At 40.1% G+C, this 23,633-nt stretch overlaps 1 protein-coding gene across 1 annotated transcript in view; it reads right to left on the bottom strand.

Annotated features, from left to right (window-relative positions):
- The window catches only part of VAV1 (vav guanine nucleotide exchange factor 1), a gene marked incomplete at its 3' end in the record, with an annotated part of 1,650,237 nt that overhangs the window by 205,004 nt on the left and 1,421,600 nt on the right, over window positions 1-23,633 (bottom strand). Inside the window, 1 exon segment of the mRNA XM_044084720.1 lies at window positions 11,709-11,740. Coding sequence (XP_043940655.1) covers window positions 11,709-11,740 — 32 coding nt within the window.

The following is a 23,633-nucleotide window of genomic DNA, read 5'->3' as shown; positions in this document are numbered from 1 at the left end:
ATTTGAAAACATTTGAGAAAGGGGTGCTGCATAATAAGCTTCTTAGAAAACAGGTGGTTCCTTCTTGGGATCTGAATTTTGGTTTGGAAAAGCTAACACTTGCTTCATTTAAACCATCTCAACACCTGACTTGAGATCCTTAACATGGATAACAGTATTACCGATTGCTATGACATCTGCAAGAAGAGAATCTGAGTTGCAGACTCAAGGTGGGTAAACCTTATCTTATTTTCCACAAAGACAGGATTTCCTTAAGAAGCAATCTTTCCTTTATGTCTAGAGTGGTAGCTGAGTTTACTTTGAGCCAAGCTATCCATTTCCCTGTCTTCTTTTTAGAACAAGGGAGAAAGGACACTCCATACCTTGGACATCCGCAAACATCTCAGGAACTATCTTTACAGAACAAAATATTTTAATAATTCTTTTTATAACTGATCAGTTGCTCATTTCCTTTGAAGACTGAAGCACTTTTGAGATGTGTCTCCTTCATGTATGCTGCTGTTATGGAATATGATATGACATGAAGCTGCATACATCGATCAGAACATGCTTAGCAACCAGTGGATAGGCATTTGATATTTTATACCTAGTGTGAGGTCCCTACACTGGGCCAATAATCAAGGAGCCTGAATACTTACCACTGACACTGGAGAGGGATGTTCACATGGAAAACAAATGGATACACTCAGTATTTCCAGATGCAGACCTCTCAGCATCAAGCACAATTTCCCTTAAGAGCACACAGGAAACACACTCAGTCTGGGGTGTGGATCTCTATATCTGTCTCCCTCAAGGTCCCCCAGTAAGACTCCTCACTGGTACAACTGTATTGTTAGGTCCCCAGATGAGTGTCCAAGTCAATTCCTCCAGCACTCTCTCTGCAAAACCAGTGCTTCATGTCCTTACACACACACACACACACACACACACACACACACACACACACACACACACACACACACACACACACACACACACACACACACACACACACCTAGGAAAGGCTGGCACAGCTTCTACCCAGAGTATAAGGTAGTTATCATTGACACCAGACACTCCACAATCAGCTACTCTAAAGCTCTTAACAAAGGGTGTCCAATTATACTATGTAATATTAATACTTATACAAATGATAGTAGTTGACCAAGACAGCTAGGCCTTCAGGAGTGGCCCACCCAGTGCCACCAAATAAATAAACTCTCAAAGGTTAAGGTTAAATACTTTCTAAAATGACCAGCCACACTAAAAGTTTTAAATATATTTAATAATAAATAATAAAAGTGCATGCACATACTGAATATATATTCATAGTAAATCACATAGTTCAGTTCACAAGAAATACTAAAAATAACATTGATGGACAGACTCAGACAAATAAAGGAAAACAATATTTAAACTGATCTTTGCTATATTCCTGACTGAATCTAGGACAATTACTATTCCTTACTTACTTAACAGAGCAGAGAGCATTTCACACAGAGCTAATCAGAGGAGGGTCACTGAGCACTTTTTCCTATATAGAAACATGAACATTGAGTGCAGGTGGAAAAAGTAATAGAAGGTTGAAACACCATATTATAGAACATAAATCAGTGATAAAGAGAAGTGTAGAAAATAATGCTCTGGCTAAACGTATTAGAAAAAGGTGTAAATCATTATTTTAAGTTTAGGGTCATTCAAATATTATAAAAAAGTAGAGGTGGTGATGCAAATAATAAGCTAGAAAATATGGAACTAGCATGGATTTTAAGCCTAAATGCAAATGTATTTCCTGGTTTGGGCAATGCTGTAAGTTTGAAACCAATGTTGCACAAGAAACGAATGATGTTACATTAATTAGATGTATTCATTAAGTTTAAATGTTTGGTCATACTGTTTGAAATTGATTGGTTGGCTGTGTCACATGTTTCTTAATTTTAACTATTTAAATATGTTAACTGAAAATTGTTTTATATGCACTGAAGAAGGGGAAACCCGAAAGCTTTGCCTTGTTTTATTAAAAGTTGAACATTCCTACTGTTCGTCTTATTCCTTTAGCTATTATTAACTCCCCAAGTGATGGTGACATCCTACAGAAAGGCCTCACTGAGACCAATGACTGGTGTCAGAACCATGGCCTTAAGCTCAATGCCAAAAAATGTGTCATCATCCCTTTTGGGAAAAACTCGGTTTGCATGAATTACCACATCAATGGTAGTCCACTGAACACAGAAGGCATTATAAGAGATCTGGGTACACAGGTTGACAGCAACCTCTCTTTTGACCACTACATTGCCACTGTGGTCAGAAAGTCCTTCTATGTGGCACATCTCATTACTAAGGGTTTTGCATCCAGGAAGAAAGAGGTTTTTGTCTGCCTCGACTCTTCCCTCATTAGGCCAATCATTGAGTACAATGTCCCATTTGGCATGTACCTCACTAAACACCTGCAACAACTGGAACAGCTGAAAAAGTACCTCACAAAGAGGATCCTAGGCCTTAAACATTTTCCCTATATGGACAGACTCAAAAAACTCCAACTATTCTCTGTCTCATATCACCTACTTAGAGGCGATCTCTGCTTTACTTACAAAGCCATGTCTGACCCAGCCCTATTAGAAATGCTACATCTTTAGAAATCCCAATCCCTTCACACCACATACTCCAGAGACCTCAACCTCATTACCACAATCAACAGAACATGCTGGGGGGACAGGTTCATAACCCAGATATTGCCCATGATATGGAATAGACTTCTCATACATGTCAAGCAGAACACCTCACTGGCCCTTTTCAAGAGAAATCTTGATGAGTGGATGGGAAATAGAAAATTCACCCCAGGGAATTACTCCAGTGGCTTTACTTGACAGAGGCACTAGGAACTAAGGTCGGGTGGCACAATGTCATGTCAGGGTAATCCTATGGGTTAGGCTTGTAAAGGATCCAGGGCCATTATAATAGTACACACCTATGAACCTATGAGCAAAGCAGATGATGTAGTAAATGGTCCTTCTTGTTGTCAGGCCTAAGACAGAATACTCAATACTGAGAGATTTCTCTTTGTAATACCTAAAAATCCAAGATGGCTGGCAGAATGACCTCATCTGGTCTCCTGCCTCTAGGTTTTCACACTATTCCCCTTTGAAGCTTGAGACAGGATGTTAATAGAGATGTGATAAGCTGTGTCTCTAAAGGTTTGCTAATGTTTATGGCAGTGCCTGGGACTTTCCCTCTTTTTACTGAGCTAATGAACAAAGGCTCCTTCCAGACATGCCATCTCTGGTCCTATTCAGAACTGTGGCAGTATATTATGACTCTGAAGGAGCTCCTGAGGTTTTGAAAAACAGCAAGAGACAGTACGTAACAAGATACAACCTGTGATCACATTTTACAATGCTGCCTGCTACTACATGATGGATGGCTTGAATATTTGCTCTACTGTGTGTCATTTCTCTTTGATATGTAGTTATCATAACAGTATTGTCTTTAAAAAAATTAATTTCAGGGGAAATGAATCTGGTCTAAATTTTCAATACCTTTCAACTGCACCATTTTTTATATATTCAGGTTTTTAGCTCTGTACAGCTCCCTTCATGAATTTTTATTTTCCTGCCCTTGTACATAAGTAATGGCTGTATTCCAGATGTCTGAAAATGTTCACAAGCAGGTTATATGGCTTGCACCTTCAATTTATTTTTTGTATTAGTTTTTGGTTTCTATTGGAACAGGCTGTTGCTGACATGTCCACAGTGTCACTGAATACTGATCTGAGTTGATGGGGAGTGGGGGTGGGAGAGGATGGAGTGAGGTGAAGTCACAGGCGATCACAGGTACTATACAGTAAAGGAGTGGGAGCAGCGGTACAGGTGAGTAATGGGATTGTTTAACGAAGGGAGCTGGGGGACAGTGATATGTTGCTTTTATTGCAAGTCTTGTAGCTATCATTTCACCAGACTACATCTTGCTTCATATTATTACATTCTTGAACCTTAGCAGACTTATAGTTCTGTGATGCATTAAAAATGACAATGTCCACAATGCCTGCTGGAGAAACATCAGTAATCAGATTTCGTGGATGTTTAACTCACCTGGAGTGGGAACTCAAGGATGTAAAACCCATCAGCAAGAATCTGAACTGAATAGCAGGATTGTCAAGGGATACAGAAATGTCTTAATCAGCTATAAATGTGTACATAACTCTGGAAACCATGATCCTTTTTGTTTTCCTGTAGTCCTTAATGTATGCTGTATTTTCTCTTCATCAGACAGCAATCATTAGCTCATGTCTATTAGTGCAAAGCTTAGTTACAATCCAACACAGGTTCTGAGAACCAGAACGAGAAGCCATTTAAACTGCCTTTAACCAAACATCAAAAGATCTCCTTTGTAGATGGTTCAGTTGGTTGCTTCTCTGTCACTGTTGTACACAGACAGTACTACATTTATCCACATATCCATTCAGAATAAAAGTTAATATTCTGTTGCCTCAAACTATCTTATTAGTTTAGGTTATTGGCACAAATTTCAAGCTTCTTGGTGGGATATTGGATTTTTTTACATTTGTACCTGTTTACGTCTGTCTTTTTGATAGCTTTGCTGTGCAGCTGGAACACTGGAGATCCTTCGTAAATTTGTGACACTATGTTTGACATTTTTGCTAGGTTAAGAGTGGGCTGGGCAAGGCAGCTCTGACATCACAATGTGGGAGGTCCACTGGCTCTTCTATAGAGCATGCAAATCAGGTTGGGATTACATCACTTTGAGGGAGGAAATGTCCTGGTAACTAGAGCAAGAGCTCTGGCAGATGTGACATCATCATTTCAGAGCCAGCTAGAGGTTTTATAACTTGGTTTTCAAAGTGAAAGTAAAACAGTACAGAAAGTTAGGAAGCCTAACAGGGAAAACAGTTCAGTGGATTAGTTTTTAAAGCTACATGGGTGATTTTTTGAGGCTGTATCAATGAACAGGGACTAAAAGAGACAGCAGGTTGAGCAATCTGCTTTAATATCCCATTGTTGCCCTTTAAACAGATCCTATTGAAACAAAAAACAAAAAAGAAAAAGACTATCTTCATTGCGAGCAGCATGTAAGACTTCATTTGATTGGGTGTGTAAAGTAGGCATGGGTCAAGGTTTACATTTTCTGAAGTCACGTGGTGAATGGCATACTCTGGGGAGGCACAATGACACAGAAAAGTGTAACAATAATTTAAAAGTCACAACATCTGGAATAAAAGTAATTGAGATGTTTACTGCTCAGTAGCACCAATCAAGATCAAATCTGAAGTGATGTTTGTCCCCCCTTCTGACAGAACACAACTTGCCCTTTACTACATTTGTACTATCATAGATAAATACTAGGCTATGTGCTCTTGTGTCTCATTTTAACTCTAGCTAATTGCTCTATCAAAGATAAGAATCAAACCCTGTACCTAGTGCATATCAGGTAAGCACCTTAACCATTACTGTACTGATCCAGAGGTGGAAGATGAGTTGTGGCAGCACTAAAGCTGCATGCATTGCATCAGACATCTTGGGCCCAGAGTCTCAGGATGATGTGGCAAACAGTTATTACAAGAAGCCTGGTTATGCTTACTGAGGAACCAGCACTGATATAGGGATAGTAAATGTCTTGTGATTCTGTTCAGATTTCTCAGTAATTCTGCCATTGGGAAACACAGTTCTATGCTGTCATTATGATTAAGGAGTTCAGTCCTGGCGTCTTCACTATGGCTTGCCTGTGCCATGGAGCAAACATAAATCAGAGGTGAAAGCAATGACATTTCCTGTAGCAGATGTAATGTTTGACATTTAGTATCACTTTTCAAGTTGCATACATATATAACAATAGCAGAATAAATTTGCATTATTTTTGATACTGAGATGTTTACAGTTATCCATCATGCTTTCAGTCCTTGGTTGGGCATGTCTAAAATCATAAGCAAAATGGGACCGTTATCCTAGTAACCTCCTATGATCCTATGAATACTACATCTGTGGGATGCACTACTGTCACAATTATTATTATTTATATATATCTATATCTATAGGTCCATGACAGATGAATGAAACGCCGGATCGCCGATGACCACATCGCTGAGAAGGCATCACTGACAGCAGACATCCCTGACAATGGCAAGTCATGCAGAATGGGAGTTAGTTCCATTCTTTCATGGTAAAGCGATCTCGGAGTTGGCATATTTAAGTAGGGGGTTGTGGGGGGTACAGCCCCCCTGCTATACACATTTTAATGTGTTTTTTGTGTGTATTATGGGAACGGAAATGTGTTCCGTTCCATATTACCTTGACTTACTGTTGTTGGGGATGTCTGCTGTTAGCGCTGTCATCTCTGCAATCTGGAGTTTCGTTTATCTGTTGTGGACCCATATATATATATATATATATATATATATATATATATATATATATATATATATATATATATAAAAGCCCTTCAGTCTCATAAATGGCTTCAAGTACCACAACAGCTTACCTATCTACAAATAACAACAGCCCGTACTATTGTCTATAACCCCACCGCCTGTCCTGCTATAGCCTTATTTTTTCAAACCTACACTCCTCCAATTTATTACAAGAAGAAGATAAACAATTTCTCCTAACAAATCTGCTGGTAAAAGCCTATACTCCTACTCTGTTGTGAAAACTTGGAGGAATCCTTCACACCTATATCAGATTAAACTCTAACCTTCCTGTATTCAAGCATGAATTGATGGAATCCCTTAACAAAACATGGACCTGATCCTGCTCCAAACCTGAATAAGAAAAGGTGACACTTGTTCTCACTGCTCCTACTCTTCCTTCCACCTTATACCGCCATCCTTTCACTGCTATCTCAACTACCACACAATTCTTCTTCCAAATATGCCAACTAGCTAGCTCTGCCTTTTTAACTAAACCTTTTCTCTTCATAATAATCTTATTAATAGTTATCCAAAATCTCTCTTTCTCTATTATAGCATATATATATATATATATATATATATATATATAGTATTTTTCTCTCTTATATATATTCTCTTGCTTTTCTACCTGAAGGTCATGTTTGATATCAAAATGTGTATCGTATAGGGGATCTGACAGTATTTTGTGACTGTACTGTTTATGATATGACTCTTTAACTTCCTGTTTTCATTGTTTAACCTAGCTTTTGTACTACTCTGTTTTTTTAAATATGGAACCATATGAATATTTAACATTTGTAATGATTGTTCAACTGAACTCTTGTACTAATGGAGCTTTTCTCCCCAGGGCGCCACTGAAAACAGAACCATTTTGATCCCGTTAGATTTTCCCAGTAAATAAATATCAATCAATCACGCCATCAATAAATAAATAAATAATACATATTAAGCCCTGTTTACAAAACGTAGATCATAGATCGTAGGCCAGATAGTCATGAAATAACGTTGGAGCTCCTTTTTCTGCAGTATGTTGATGAAATTATCCTACCATTTTATGTGAAGCTGTAGGGCAGAGACATTCACATTATAAATCTGCACAGAGATATCATGAAACTCCTGACAATGTACGCACACACATTACTGAAGCCAACTACTGGTTCAGAATCCGCATGCACGCACATTACTAAAGCCAACTACAGGGTCAGAATTCACAAATAATATCTATCTCATCAGTAATTATTTTCTTGAGGAGGTTTGTTAGTTGGACCTCATGTACCAACATCTCTGGATGAAAATGCTTATCACATTTCCGGTACAGTAATTGACCATAATGTCTATAAGAAACTGACAGCACTTTATGTTGCAGTCCTGAAAATGAAAAAGGGCTTACTTGTGAGCCTCTCTGTACTGCAACACCTTGGCAGATTTTTGGGACCTTCACTTCCACAGCTGTGGTGAGCATTGCTATCCGTCCTGAGTTTGGCAAATCATGAGTGGAATGAAGCCAACTGATAGATGAAGTTGTCGTGAATTAAGACAGCGAGTACAAATTGCCACAGCAGTAGCACAGCTCTGAAAGATAGGTGTTTCTTGAAATACTGCTCAACTGTCCTTCTAAGGCAAGAATGGGAAGAAATGCCTACCTTTAAATGATTCATAGTAATAGTCCTTTATTTGCCACATTATTTATTTGCCATCTGGAGCATTTCTCCCTGGGCCTCCGCTGAAAACAGGCTCTGTGGAACCTAGACGGACTTTCCCGGTCAACAAATGTTAAATAAATGTTAAATAAATAAATAAATACACATTCGAGCAGCTAACCAAAGTGAGAATTCAGCATGGTCCACAGCGTTAAAACTAAACTGAGGCAGTCATTGAATGTCAAAATGCTAAATTCATTACCAGCATGCAAACTGAATGAGGGCAGTGACTATTTCACTGTACAGCAGCCAAGAACTGTCCTTCAGGCTGCAACAAAGGAGATGCAGCTTAAAGAGCAGGCATCAGTCTGATAGGAGGCAGTCGTCATGGAAGCAGGTGATGCGTAAGACTCAGCTCCAGCAGGAATTCCACAGTGGTGGTCAAGCTGACCAGCAACAGTAAGATACATTGATAGGACAGAGCTGACTTTTAATTCATATTTAGTAAATGACTAGATGAGCTAGTCTAAGCTTTTTTCAGTCATGACCCAGACAGGCCAAAATGCAAAAAAAAAAAGTACAAATAAACTGTAACTGTTAACAAAGACTACTGACATTCTGAAAAGATGCAGAGAGATGGCATCTATCTAAAATGCAGAAAACAGTGGTGGTATATGGTCTTGGTTTGGTTTTGCCAAGTTTAACTGTAAATAGTTTCTTAGTATTTACTGTTCATAGTTCCTTCAGTATTAATACAGCTGTATGATAATAGAAAACCTCTTTACTAATGGCATAGAGGTTTAAAGTCATGACTGCAACCCAGGAAAACTTGGCTTTGCTTAGTATCTCAGCCACTTAACAGCATGGATGGAAACATTAGGCATGTTTATCATCTGAGAAGGCAGTATGGCAGGTACCTACCTATTGCTGTGCAGGTGGACACTCGAGCTTAGAATGTGGATACCAACCTGGGGAGCTGGAGGACGGAGCAGGTATGGCTGCCTATGGAACCAGGGCAGAACACATGCCTAAGCTATTGACCAGTCAAAATGATGATGGCAGTACTCTGGACAAAGGGAATTAGGGATACAAAACGCCCCAAAATACTCAACATGAAGTGAGTTGTTGTGGGGGGGGGGGGTCTATATTATTTTAACAAAGATTTCTAACTTCGAATAGCATATGGACGACACCATATGGTTGAAGTTAGGAAACTTTGAATTTGTAAAAAGAAAAGACTAAACCCCAAACTAAGGGTTGTCCCCCCCCCCACACTTCCCTTTACTGCACTGTAGTGTGATATTGGAGTTGGTATATTTAAAGAGCGGGGGATGTGGGGCTGCAGAGAGGCTTGCCCCCCTGCTTTAACATCTTAGGTGATCTTTTTTTTCCCCCCCGTATTCAAAGTTTTCTAATTTTGATCATACAGTGTCAGTCATATGGTATTCAAAGTTAGAAATCTTCATTTAAATAATATAGACCCATTGTTGGGAAGGCAGGGGAAGAGATGGCTGATGGTTTAGCAAATGGGAAGACAAAAGTAAGTACCAATATTGCTCTAGTATGGGGGGGGGGTAAGCCAGACAAACTAGAGGCAGGATGGCTCCACATTCCCCCCGCAACATGCATGCAAATGTGAGAGCACCAGGAGAAGCAAACAAGATTATAAAATATCTGATTAAAAAACACATCCTGCAGCATAGCTATGTCACAATAAACATGCAACAATATGCTTATATGATAATCTGATTAAAAACACATCCTGCAGCATAGCTATGTCACAATAAACATGCAACAATATGCTTATATGATAATCTGATTAAAAACACATCCTGCAGCATAGCTATGTCACAATAAACATGCAACAATATGCTTATATGATAATCTGATTAAAAACACATCCTGCAGCATAGCTATGTCACAATAAACATGCAACAATATGCTTATATGATAATCTGATTAAAAACACATCCTGCAGCATAACTATGTCACAATAAACATGCAACAATATGCTTATATGATAATCTGATTAAAAACACATCCTGCAGCATAGCTATGTCACAATAAACATGCAACAATATGCTTATATGATAATCTGATTAAAAACACATCCTGCAGCATAGCTATGTCACAATAAACATGCAACAATATGCTTATATGATAATCTGATTAGAAACACATCCTGCAGCATAGCTATGTCACAATAAACATGCAACAATATGCTTATATGATAATCTGATTAGAAACACATCCTGCAGCATAGCTATGTCACAATAAACATGCAACAATATGCTTATATGATAATCTGATTAAAAACACATCCTGCAGCATAGCTATGTCACAATAAACATGCAACAATATGCTTATATGATAATCTGATTAAAAACACATCCTGCAGCATAGCTATGTCACAATAAACATGCAGCAATATGCTTATATGATAATCTGATTAGAAACACATCCTGCAGCATAGCTATGTCACAATAAACATGCATCAATATGCTTATATGATAATCTGATTAGAAACACATCCTGCAGCATAGCTATGTCACAATAAACATGCAACAATATGCTTATATGATAATCTGATTAAAAACACATCCTGCAGCATAGCTATGTCACAATAAACATGCAACAATATGCTTATATGATAATCTGATTAAAAACACATCCTGCAGCATAACTATGTCACAATAAACATGCAACAATATGCTTGTATGATAATCTGATTAAAAACACATCCTGCAGCATAGCTATGTCACAATAAACATGCAACAATATGCTTATATGATAATCTGATTAAAAACACATCCTGCAGCATAGCTATGTCACAATAAACATGCAACAATATGCTTATATGATAATCTGATTAAAAACACATCCTGCAGCATAGCTATGTCACAATAAACATGCAACAATATGCTTGTATGATAATCTGATTAAAAACACATCCTGCAGCATAGCTATGTCACAATAAACATGCAACAATATGCTTATATGATAATCTGATTAAAAACACATCCTGCAGCATAACTATGTCACAATAAACATGCAACAATATGCTTATATGATAATCTGATTAAAAACACATCCTGCAGCATAACTATGTCACAATAAACATGCAACAATATCCTTATATTATTTTTCACTCTGAAATTTTAAAGTTGTGTTTCTGAGTAATATTCCACAAACCTAGTGGATATAGGAGGTTGGTATGAACATTTTATTCCACAAACCTAGTGGATATAGGGGGAGTTATCTGATAATTGGTATGAACATTTTATGTTAATTATGTATCCAAATTGCTTTGGCTGGATGTATCTAGTTTGCAAGAGCTTTTTGCATTTATTTTTGATATTTGGTCATTGAGGGTATGACAAATGCTAGCAGCTATGACTGTAAATGCATATCTGAGACATAACTGTAGAATTTGCTTTCAACATTGTGAAACATGTAAATGCAAATATTCTGTATAAGTCTGTGTGCTAGACCAGACATATGCATAAAGCCTTTATTTAAATGTATATATATAATTATTTATATATATAAATATATATATATATATATATATATATATATATATATATATATATATATATATATTATTTCTTTACATAAATGTGTATATATAATTAGAATTTCACAATAAAATCATTACTTATACTTACCATGGAAAAACATTTAAGTCTGTTGAGGGTTTCTAAAAAGAAAAACAAATGATTACGTGTATTATTATAGTTATCTAGACTTATATTGTAATGAGTTATACTGTACTGATATATTTTAAATTCAAATTAAAATCAAGTTTATTAAAGTGCTTATTGCCTAAGTACTAATACAATGAATCAGTAATCAAGTAAACATGGCAGATAAACATCATTAACAATAAATATAACAAAAGATAAATGCTGAGGGGAAATTAATCTCCATATGTTAAATCAAACAGATATGTATTTAGAGATCTGTCAAAACCCAATAAGTCTCAGTACACACTCTAGTACCCTCCTGGTAAGAGGTTCCTGAGATGTGACCCTCAGCCCCTGGTTAAGTAAAACAACAGTCACCTGAAGAATCAAGCTGGACCTATGGAACCACCAACAGCTGAAGGCTAGAAGAGAACAAGGTACATGCGGGACAAAACCAGGTTAAAAGCTTCCATAGGTAGGGTGTTACCCAAATCATGTAAGGTGAGATAGAATAAGCCACTGGGTCAGAAATCACTTGCCATTTTTGTTGCTTATTTGTTTACATAACTAGTACCCATATAAGCATTTAGCTGTGATTTTTGTTGCAAAACGTTTTTCATGTCTGATGTATCAAATTCAGTTATGTCTGAAAATGGGCTGTACTTGCAACAGTATTTAATTTAGATGGTTTTATCATAATTGAGGACTTTGTTACAGAAGAGTAACTCCATTATAGCCTTGAGATACTGGTATGGTAGAAGGCTTTATGACATATCGGAAAACCTATATTGTACAACTAAAACTAATTCTTATTAAAAATATACACTTTAACTGAACATGGCCATCTGTGTGCACATTTTAAATCCAGCATTACCCAAAAAACAATAACTACACAATAAAGAAACCAACACAATACAAGCCCTTGTGGATATCGGAATTAAAACAAAATCTGAGCTACCATTTTTTTTTCTTTTCTAAGGAGAGGAGAAATTAAGTACATGTAAGAAAAGGATAGAAGTCCAACTTCCACCCTCCCCAAAGTTCCTAGTGCTATGGTGTTACTCCTGTTCAGGGAATTTTGAAATAGCCACATAAATAGAATCCTTCAGGATACAGATGAATAAAGGTGCATAGATTTATTAAATATTACATTTATTAAATCCGCCACATAACACATGCACTCAAGTCACTCCACAAGTACAAATACGACTCTGTCATTGTCCATGTTGGAGTGAATGACTTGAGATGCACCTCCCTGGACTACATGAAAAGAGACATGGAAGAGCTCTCGGATCATGTGGCTCATGCAGGTATGACCCTAGCCCTGAGTAGCATCCTGCCTTCGCCCAGAATGATACCACAGTATAAGGACAAAAGGATTGACTTCAACAATTGGCTAAGCTTCTGGTGTCATTCAAAGGGGATCCAGTATCTGTTTGCCTGGGACAACATGATCAACAGACCATGATGCTTTGCTATAGATGGTCTGCACCTGTCACCCCTGGGATTCAGGTTACTGGCTAAGGCTCTTGCCACCCCTATAGTGCCTTTTTTAGGCAAAGTTCAAAGGACAAAGCCACCACCGTAACAGGTACAAGCATGCAAAATCTGAAGGCAATGCTACTCAATGCTAGAAGTCTAAACCTCAAAATTCACTCTCTTGAGGCACTCCTAAAAATGGAGAACATAGATATCTGTGCAGTAACTGAGACCTGGTTTAAGGCTCCAGAGAGCACCCCTGCAATACCAGGCTACAACTTTTAGCACACTTTTCGGCCACCAAACAAGGACCAAAACATTAAAGTTGGAGGAGTGTCCATATTCACCAAGGATATTCAGAACACCAGGCTAGTTGCCCAACACAATGTGCCTGAAATTCTCCAAGTGCAACTAACACTAGGTAAGATTGCAATCCAAATTGTAGCTTGCTACAGATCCCCAACCATGCTCCAAGATTCTTACTACACCTTTCTAAACATACTGGAAAATATTAAGAAACAACCAAACACCCTAATATTGGGTGATTTCAACTACCCTGCCATTAACTGGGAAAACTACTCGGTACCAACACCTTTGCCCAATGGTTCTTAGAATTCATAAATTCCAATGCTCTGGATCAACTAATCCTTAGTCCCACCAGGGGCTCCAATATCCTAGACCTGGTCATTACCAACATGGGAAATCGATGCTCCACACCTATGGTCACCCACTCGTTGGTCAGGTCTGACCATAAGCTAATCACCCTTGACATCCACATCCCACCCCCACCCTCAAGTAAGGAAACCTCCATAAAAAACTTCTCCAATGCCAGCTTCATGCTACTCAAGTCAGAAGCGACAAACTTCATGACACCCATGCAGACAGAAACTGAAAGTTCGACTGCTGAATCCTAGACTAAGGCACTGTACGACCACATCCACTCATGCATGAATTGTGCCATCCCCAATAGAACCAAGATGCTCTCCTCCAAAAAAAGGAAGCCAATCTGGTGGTCCCCTGCCATAAACAAACTTTACAACAAAAGGAAGAAACTATTGCAGAAAAGAGGAAAATCCCAGGATGCAAAAAACTCCTTTACCAGCCTCAGTAAGAAGCTGAGATCCCTCATAAAATCCTCCAGAGCTAGTTACGAAAATAAAATTGCCAAAAATTCCAAGGACAACCACAGGGCATTCTATAACCATGTCAAGAATGTAAATGGCAATGCTCAGATCTGCTCTGAGCTATAACAGAATGGCATTAAATATACTGATCCCAAGGATATTGTCAGTATCCTGGCAGATAGATTCAGTGCAAACTTCACCCCCCTCTCACCACCTAAAGGGCCAATCTCAATACTGGAAGATTGCCAAATTCCGGTAATAACGGCCACACAGGTAAAAAATGCACTCTCCAAAGCTAAGAATACAGCATCCATGGGACCACATGACATCCCGGGCTGTGTACTACATGAACTACAATATGAACTGACATCTCACCTAAGTGTCATGTTTAATCATAGCCTCACCTCAGGCTTTGTGCCCACTGAGTGGCGCACAGCTACAGTTATCCCACTCCATAAGGGGGGATCCACCTTGGATCCAGGGAACTACCACCCCATCAGTCTGATTAGCCTGATCTGCAAGGCCATGGAATGTATTATCATGAAACTTATAAACAAAGACATTGGCAACCTTCAAACACTGGACCCCACACAGTTTGGGTTCATGAAAGGCCGATCTTGTCTCCTGAACCTGATTGACTTCTTCGAATCAGTCTCCAGAGCCATGAACAAGGGTAAGGTGGTCCACACAGCCTATTTGGATCTCGCCAAGGCCTTCGACACCATCCCCCACTCTGGAATCATAGATAAACTTACTAAGCTGGGCATTTATCTCTACGTCACACGATGGGTTGCCAATTGGCTTACTGACAGAACTCACACTGTAAAAGTAGCCGACTCCAAATCTAGCTCCAGACAAGTGACAAGTGGAGTACCTCAGGGTTCAGTCCTGGGACTGCTCTTGTTTGGCATCTACTTCTCTGAAGTACAGGCCAACACTAAGGGACACTGGCTAACAAAGTTCGCAGATGACTGAAAACTGGGAGCCATTACTGAATCCCCAAATGATGTGGACATTCTACAAAAAGGTCTTACAGAAACAGATGCTTGGTGCCAGAGCCATGGGTTCAAGCTCAGTGCTAAGAAATGTATAGTTATCCTTTTTTGGAAAAAACATGTACCCATGAATTACCACATAGGTGGCAGTACACTAAACACCAAAAGTGTGATAAGAGACTTAGGGACACAGGTGGACAGTGGTCTCACCTTCGATAACCACATTGCCACAACAGTCAGGAAATCCATCTATGTGGCACACCTCATGACTAAGGGCTTTTCATCCAGAAAAAAAAGGAGGTCATTGTCCTACTGTACCCATCCATCATTAGACCCATTATAGAATACAACGCCCCATTTGGTATGTACCTCTGAAGACATCTGCAACAACTGGAAAGGCCACAGAAATACCTCACAAAAAGAATCACGGACCTAAAGCAGATGCCCTATGCTGACCATCTAAAAAAACTCCACCTATACTCTGTCGCATATCGTCTACTCAGAGACGATCTCTGCTTAACATACAAGTCCATGTCAAACCCAGAGCTGTTGAACATGCTACACATAAAGAAATGCCAATCCCTCAGAGCCACACGCTCCAGGGATCTAAACCTTGTCATCACAATGAACAAAAATGCTGGAGGGATAGGTTCCTGACCCAGAGGCTCCCCATACTCTGGAATAGACTGCCCATACATGTCAAGCAGAGTGCCTCATTGGCCCAATTCAAAAGGAACCTTGATGATTGGATGGGAGAAAGGAAATTCACCCCAGGGATCACGTCAGTCGCCCTGCTAGACAGGGGTCCAGGGAAGTAAATACTGTGGGAATAAATAGCCAGGGAATTGTTATGGCTAGGCTTGTATAGGCTCTAGGGCCGATAGCCTAGTACCAACCTATGAACCTATAAATTGGTGTGTAAGTCAGTAAGAAATAAATTCTGTGTAAAACACTATATAAATGGAACTTTCATTGCTGAACATGTTTCAGCGTGAAAGTGCAAGAGACAAAAGGCCGTTTTCTTGCGAATTTCATTCTCTTTCTCTTTTAGGTTTCTAATACCATGACAGGATTGGACCCCATCCCTAAGTCAAAGTACGATTAAAGTTCATGAAATTAGTATTGGTTCAATCTTTGATGTTCTTCGCAGCACCTGCAATGTGCCCAGTAATGACTCCTTCTGCAGTTGGTACGGAGTTCCATGGATTGGTAACGTCTAAATGCGATTGCACATTCTTTTCTATAAGGCCCGTTACTCCTTCATAGGTTCATAGGTTCATAGGTTTATACTAGGCTATCTGCCCTAAGGCATTTATAAGCCTAGCCCAAATTATTGTGGCTTACGCCACCCCTTATATGAAAAAATACTGTGCCCATTAGTTTGTTGTGCCTCTGTCCAGCAGTGACCCAGAGATGATTCCCGGGGTAAACCTACGATCTCCCATCCACAGGTCTAGATTTCTCTTGAACAGAGTCAGCGAGGTGCTCTGCCTCACATGGACCGGGATTTTATTCCACAGCATAGGGAGTCTCTGAGTGATAAATCTATCCCTCCAGCACGTCCTATTTATATCCGTGCTAAGGTTTAAGTCGCTTGCTCTAGTGGTTTTGGTGGATTTGGATTTTTGAGGTGGAGCATGTCCATTAATTCGGGTTGGACATGGCCTTGTATGTCAGGCACATGTCACCTCTGAGCAGGCGGTATGCGACTGAATAGAGCTGGAGTTTCTTCAATCTGGCAGCATATGACAGATTTTGGAGTCCCTTTATCCTTTTGGTGAGGAACTTTTGGGGTCTCTCCAATTGCTGCAGATGTCGGGTGAGATACATCCCGAATGGGGCATTGTACTCGATCATTGGTCTGATAAGTGAAGAGTACAGGGAACAATGACCTCACTAGATCTGGATGTGAATCCCTTCATGATCAGGTGGGCAATGTAGAAGGTCTTTCTAACCACTTTAGCAATGTGAGTGTCAAAAGAAAGGCCACTGTCAACCTGGGTCCCCAGGTCCCTGATAACCTCTTCTGTGCTTAGTGGATTGCCACCTATATGGTAGCTTGGGGTTACCTTGTTTTTCCCGAAGGGTATGACTATACATTTTTTGGCGTTTAACTTCAGGCCATGGTTCTGGCACCAGCTATCTGTTTCCGTGAGTCCCTTCTGAAGGATATCAGTGTCCGATGCACTTTCCACTATGGCGCCCAGTTTGCAGTCATCTGCAAACTTTGTCAGCCAAAGTCCCATGTTGGCCTGTACTTCTGAGAAGTAGATGCCAAACAATAGGGGGCCAAGGACCGAGCCCTGTGGGACACCACTTGTGACCGGCTTGGAGTCTGACACAGCGCCAGCAACTCTAACCCTGTGGGTTCTGTCCTTAAGCCAGTTTGCAACCCATCTTGTGACATATGGGTTTACATTTAAGCTGGTAAGTTTTTCTACAATACCCGAGTGGGGTATTGTGTCGAAAGCCTTTGCAAGGTCAAGGTAGGCTGTATGGACTGCCTTTCCCTCATCAATGGCCTTGGTGACTATTTCAAGAAGTCGACCAAGTTCAAAGGCATGATCTTCCCTTGACAAAGCCAAACTGGGTCGGGTCCAATGTCTGCAAGTCCCTATATCTTTGTTTATGAGCTCCATTATGATCCTCTCCATAGCTTTGCAGACTAGACTTGTTAAGCTTATGGGGCGGTAATTACCAGGGTCCGTAGAGGCCACCTTTGTGGAGTGGGACCACAGTTGCCGTCACGCCACTCCTTGGGCACGTATCCTGTGGTAAGGCTGAGATTAAACAGCTGCCTTATGTGCGGGTTTAATTCCTCATTTAGCTCGTGTAGCACACAGCCGGGGACACCATCCGGTCCCATTGATGCTGTGTTTTTAGCTTTAGAGAGAGCAGCTTTCACCTGCGCATTTGAGATGTCCGGGAGGCTACACTCGGCTGGGATAGTTATCTCTCCTTTAGAGGAGGGGTGAAGTTTGCACTGAACCTGTCTGCCAGTATGTTGGCAATGTCTGTGGGTTCAGTGATTTTTGTATCATTTTGGACTAATTCTGAGCATATCTGTGAGTTTCCACCCAGGTTCCTAACATAGCTGAAAAAGGCCTTATGATTGTCCTTTGAATCCATGGCAATTTTTCTCTCAAAATTGGCCTTAGTTGATTTTATGAGTGCTCGTATTTTTTACTAATAATGATCAGGGTGACTTCCCTTTTATGGATTTTGTTCTATCATGTAATAGCTTTCTCCTCTTATTGTAAAGTTTGTTAATGGCTGGGGTCCACCAGACTGGACGTTTGCCCTTTGTGGAAAGAGTCTTGGTTTTATTTGGGATTGCCTGATCCATGCAGTCCTGGAGGTGTTCATAGAAGGCATTTGTAAGGGCTTCCGCAGCTTGGGTTGTGGTTTCCTCTGACTCAGGGGCCTTGAAGGATACCACACCAGTCTTGAGTAGTGTGAAGTTTGCTTTAGAGAAGTTCTTCACTATGGTCTTTTTGTTTGGGGTGGGGCGGGATGTGGATTTCCAGTGAGATTAGTTTATGATCAGATCTCACCAATGAGGGATATACTTCGGTGTGGAGCATTTTGTCCCCATGTTTGTGACAATGAGATCTAGTATATTTTCTCCTCTCGTGGGAACAGTGACTAGCTGTTCCATGGCATTTGAATTTATGAACTCCAGGAACCGTTGGGCTAGAAAGTTAGGGCTTGAGTAATGTTCCCAGTCTATATTCGGGTAGTTGAAGTCACCCAATATGATGGTGTTTGGAGATACATTTATACCCTCCAGTGTCTTCAGGAAGGCTGTGTGGGGTTCCTGAGTTTGAGAGGGTGGCCTGTAGCATGCTACAATTTGTAGAGCAGTTTTGCCTATTGTTAGTTGCACCTGGATGGTTTCGAGCTTCATGCGTTGCCACCAACCTGGAGGTGTGAGTATCCTTTATGAATATGGATACACCCCCTCCTTTTGTGGAGTGGTCCGGGTTTTGGGGCCGGAACGCATGATATGAGGTAAAACCTAATAGTGCCGGGGTGCTCTCAGGAGCCTTGAACCAGGTTTCAGTTACAGCACAGACATCGATGTTCTCCATACTGAGAAGGGCCTCGAGTGTGCATTTTGAGATTTAGACTTCTGGCATTGAGCAGCATTACCCTCAATTTCTTCCCATTTTTGTTTTCTAGGGTGGTAGGTTTAGAATTTGAGCCTTGCCTAAAAAGGCACTATGGGGTGGCAAGAGCCTTAGCCAATATCCGAATCCCAGGGTGACAGGTGCAAGCCGTCCCTTAAGGCAGCGTGGCTTGTCAAGCATGTCATCCCAGGCAGACAGACACTGGATCCCCTTTGAATGACACCAGACATTAAGCCAATTGTTAAAGCTGATCATCTTGTCTCTATATTGTGGCATCATTCTTGGTGAAGGAAGGATACTGCTCAGGGTTAGGGTCATACCTGCCTGGGCTACATAATCAGAGAGCTCCTCTATGTCTCTTTTCATGCAGTCCAGGGAGGTGCGTCTCAGGTCGTTCACACCAGCATGGACAATGACTATGTCATATTTGTACTTGCTGTGGAGTGACCAGTGCTTGTGTTATGTGGCGGATTCTAGCGCCCGATAGGCAGCTTACTGTGACCCTCTCCTTGTTCAGCCTGGTGAGTGGGACGTCAGTGTGTCTGACTATGGAGTCACCTATGACAAGTATGTTTGGTGTTGTATTTGGCCTTAAGGGCTGTGACTGCTTTGCACACTGCTTTTGTGGTTTATGTGTTGCTTGTGGGGTGTCTTGAGGTAGCAGTTGTTTGGGTGTCTGCTTTGGATGCCTCTGCTGTTTAGGTAAATTTTACTCAGAGCCTCGAGTATGTCTTTGTGTGTTTATGTGTTTGATTCAGTGGAGTGGTAGCATTATGTGAGGCTGGTTTTGTGGTGTGTGTAGTTGCCTTCTCCTCCTGTCTGGTCTTGCCAGTCCTGAGTTGAGAGAGCTCAGCCTCCAGTTTGGCTAAATAGCTGCATCTCTGCAAGTATTTGTGTTATGTGGGAGGAGGAGAGGGTTGTCTGTGTACATGAGGCAGTTATAACATTGCCTCAAGATTCCCAGATTCACCAGCTGGACCGGAGAGGAGATTGACAACTGACCTTTGGACATGCTAGAATAATATTGGGAAATCCTTAATTGAAAACAAGGGCCAGTGGGGAGTGAGGGTGTAGTGCTTTTAATTTTTAGTGCTGACTTATATAATTGCTTTAGTGAGCAAGTGCCAGGTAACTTGAGTGCAATGTGATACAAGTAACTAAATGCAAAAACGACAAACAGTAACTTTCTTTCAAGTGAAACAAGGAAATAAGTACAGTAAGCAATGCAGATATCACTAGTGATCCACAGAAGCTGAGAAGTTGCGTATTAGGTGAATTAGCTTCCAGGAAATAACAAGCAAACAAACAACAAGTATATAAACAAAGCTAGATTCAGTAGGCCTGGATCTAGTCTATGCTAGAGCAAACAAGGTGAACCAATTTCAGTAAGATACAGTTCAAATATTCAGGCACTATAAACCTTTAACCAGAAAATTCCCAGCTCAGAAGGGCAGAGTCCAGCCTCTTCTCCCACAAGAGTGCAGTCCACGAACCTTCTTAATGTAAAATAACTGGCCTGAAGCCCAAGTGCCTAAACCAGAACTAATACACTTGGACACTGGGCTCTCAATCAGCAGTTCCCAACTTAGAAGGATGAAAGCTACCTGTCCTGCCACCACAGTGCTTGCCACAAACCTTCCTAATGTAAAACAACTGGTCTGAAGCCCAAGTGCTTAATCCAAAAGACTTGAATGATAGCTACACTTTAATCAAGTTACAACCAAGCAGTAATAAATACCATTGAATACTTTAGAGAATGTCTGGATTAGTGCTCAAGTTACACAAACAAAGCTAGATCCAGCAGGCCCGAATCCAGTCTATGCCACAGCAAACAAGGCACCAACTTCAGTAAGAAACAGTTCAGATATGCATGCACTATAAGCCTTTAACCAGAAATTCCCAGCTCAGAAGGGCAGAGTCCAGCCTCTCCTCCCACAAGAGTGCAGACCACGAACCCTCTTAATGTAAAATAACTGGCTTGAAAGCCCAAGTGCTTAAACCAGAATTAATACACTTTTAGAATAACAGACACTGAGCCCTCAATCAGCAGTTCTCAACCTAGAAGGATGTAAGCTACCTGTTCTGCCACAACAGTGCAGACCACAAACCTCTCAGTGCAAAACAACTAACTGGTCCGAAGCCCAAGTGTTTAAACCAAAAGGCTTAGAATGAGTTACACCAAGCAGTAATAAATACAATTGAGTATTTTAAGATGATGCAAAAGTAAAAAGAAGTAGGTAAAAACACAAGTACAGTAAAAGCAGATGAAATTTTTTTTTTTTTTTTTTTTTCTGAACAAGTGCTGAGATCAAAGAAACAGATTTGAGTGCTGAAACTAGAAAACTGGCTAGTTACAAGAAAAAAAAACAAGCTAGAAGGCTTCCCTCAAACACAGAAGGGCTTGGGGGCTCAGAAGCCTACAAATAGTCTGTACCACTTAACAAGAAAGGCAGGAAATAAGCTTAATTTTTTTTTTTTTTCTATTTCCCAGATGCTCTCTTTGTACACAGTAGGAGTGCCTGAAATCAGAATATGATCTCACTGCACTCAGTTGAGTGAGCAAATGAGATGGGCCCAGAGGCAGGCTGAGGGGCGGGCAGTTTCAATGCCACTAAGATTAACAACAAAACAAAAACAGGGCGGGTGGGTGGGAATAACTGAAGAGCAGAATAACCAGTTAAAAATTCCTTCAACACTCCTTCATACACAGTTTAAATCAATTTAAATACTGTATTTTTTAAAAGAAAAAGTGCATAAAAAGGTACTTAAAGTTCCTACTAGTATTGGAACTGTCTGGGTATCTTCCTTCCACATTGCCCTAATTTCTGCCTGCAAATCCTGGTACCATAGCTCTCAACCTTCCATCGCCAAAATGTGGAACGCATACTAATGGCTTACTAACAACTTCAACTAGGAAGGTCATAGGATGGTTAAAATATGCTGGTTTTACTTATAAAGAAGAGCCTTTAATGAATTAATATGATTAATTTCAATTTAGCATGGATTTCACTTAAAACAATTCCTAACACTGAATGTGTGACAGACTCTTTCAATGTGGAACTTTGAGGAATTTCGAGGAACATGAACTTTTTAAGACCCCAAATGAGGTACACTTGAGAGGTATGCCTGGTACTTTATGACTTTTTGTCTCTCTGCACATAAGACACTGTAATCACTGGGTATATCAGTTCCAATGATCTATGCTACTTTTGTCTTCCTTTCATGGACCACTATATCTATATTTCTTGCATCTAGTTTTGATCTGCTGGTAATGGATGATCCCATGTGATATAAACTTTCTCATTTTCTATGATGCTTTGTGGCTCATGTTTCCAGTCCTTTTCAGCTACTTCAGTATTATAATGTTTGCACAATCCCCAATGCAACAGTCTTGTCATATTATTATGCCTTTCAGTATACAGTCCTTCTGCCATTAGTATATCACAACCAACAAGGCGTGCAACTGTTTCCAATTCTGTTTTACAAAACCTACATTTGTCTGTTTCTCCCACGTGTTCAATGCACTTTGTAAACTGATGTGTACATAGTCCACTATCTTGGGACGCCATTATTAACCTTTTCACCTCTCCTTAACCATTCCTGCATTCGATCCTGATCAACATGAGGTTGTTCCAAGAATTTCTTACACTTGCAACTATATTTATGCAATTTTCACATTTCTTGCCTTCTCATCTGATCCTTCACCTTATATTCTTTGTTTTGTTTATTGGCACTTTCAGTTGATACCTGATTTTTATCTACTTCTGGTTTGATTTCCATTCCCACTTGATGCAGATATACTTCTGCTAAACTAAGCAGGGAAGTCATTTTAGACTTGTTCTCCTTGTGTTTCAAAACCTTCACTCTGTTTGGGTCTTGTGAGGTCAGCATATATGGACGCAGTCGCACTATTGCACATCTATACATATAATCAATTTCAAGGAGGTCCATACCTCATTCAGAACGGGGAATATATAATCTTGGTATGCACTGATTTTTATAAATCATTTGGTGAGCATGAAACATCCTTCTTGTTTTCCTATCTAATCTATCCAACACATTTTGGGGCCAGTCAATCACTCCAAAACTGCAAGTTAGGACAGGAAGAGCAAATTGGTTTATAGCTTGGACTTTGTTCCTAGATGTCAATGCTGTTTTTAGTATTAATTTAAGCCTTCT

This window comes from Protopterus annectens, chromosome 9.part0 (assembly GCF_019279795.1).
Source record: "Protopterus annectens isolate FY-2018-M chromosome 9.part0, PAN1.0, whole genome shotgun sequence".
In the NCBI taxonomy this organism is placed as follows: domain Eukaryota; kingdom Metazoa; phylum Chordata; order Ceratodontiformes; family Protopteridae; genus Protopterus; species Protopterus annectens.
Note: the sequence above shows the minus strand (reverse complement) of the source record. Positions and strands in the feature narration are given on the sequence as shown.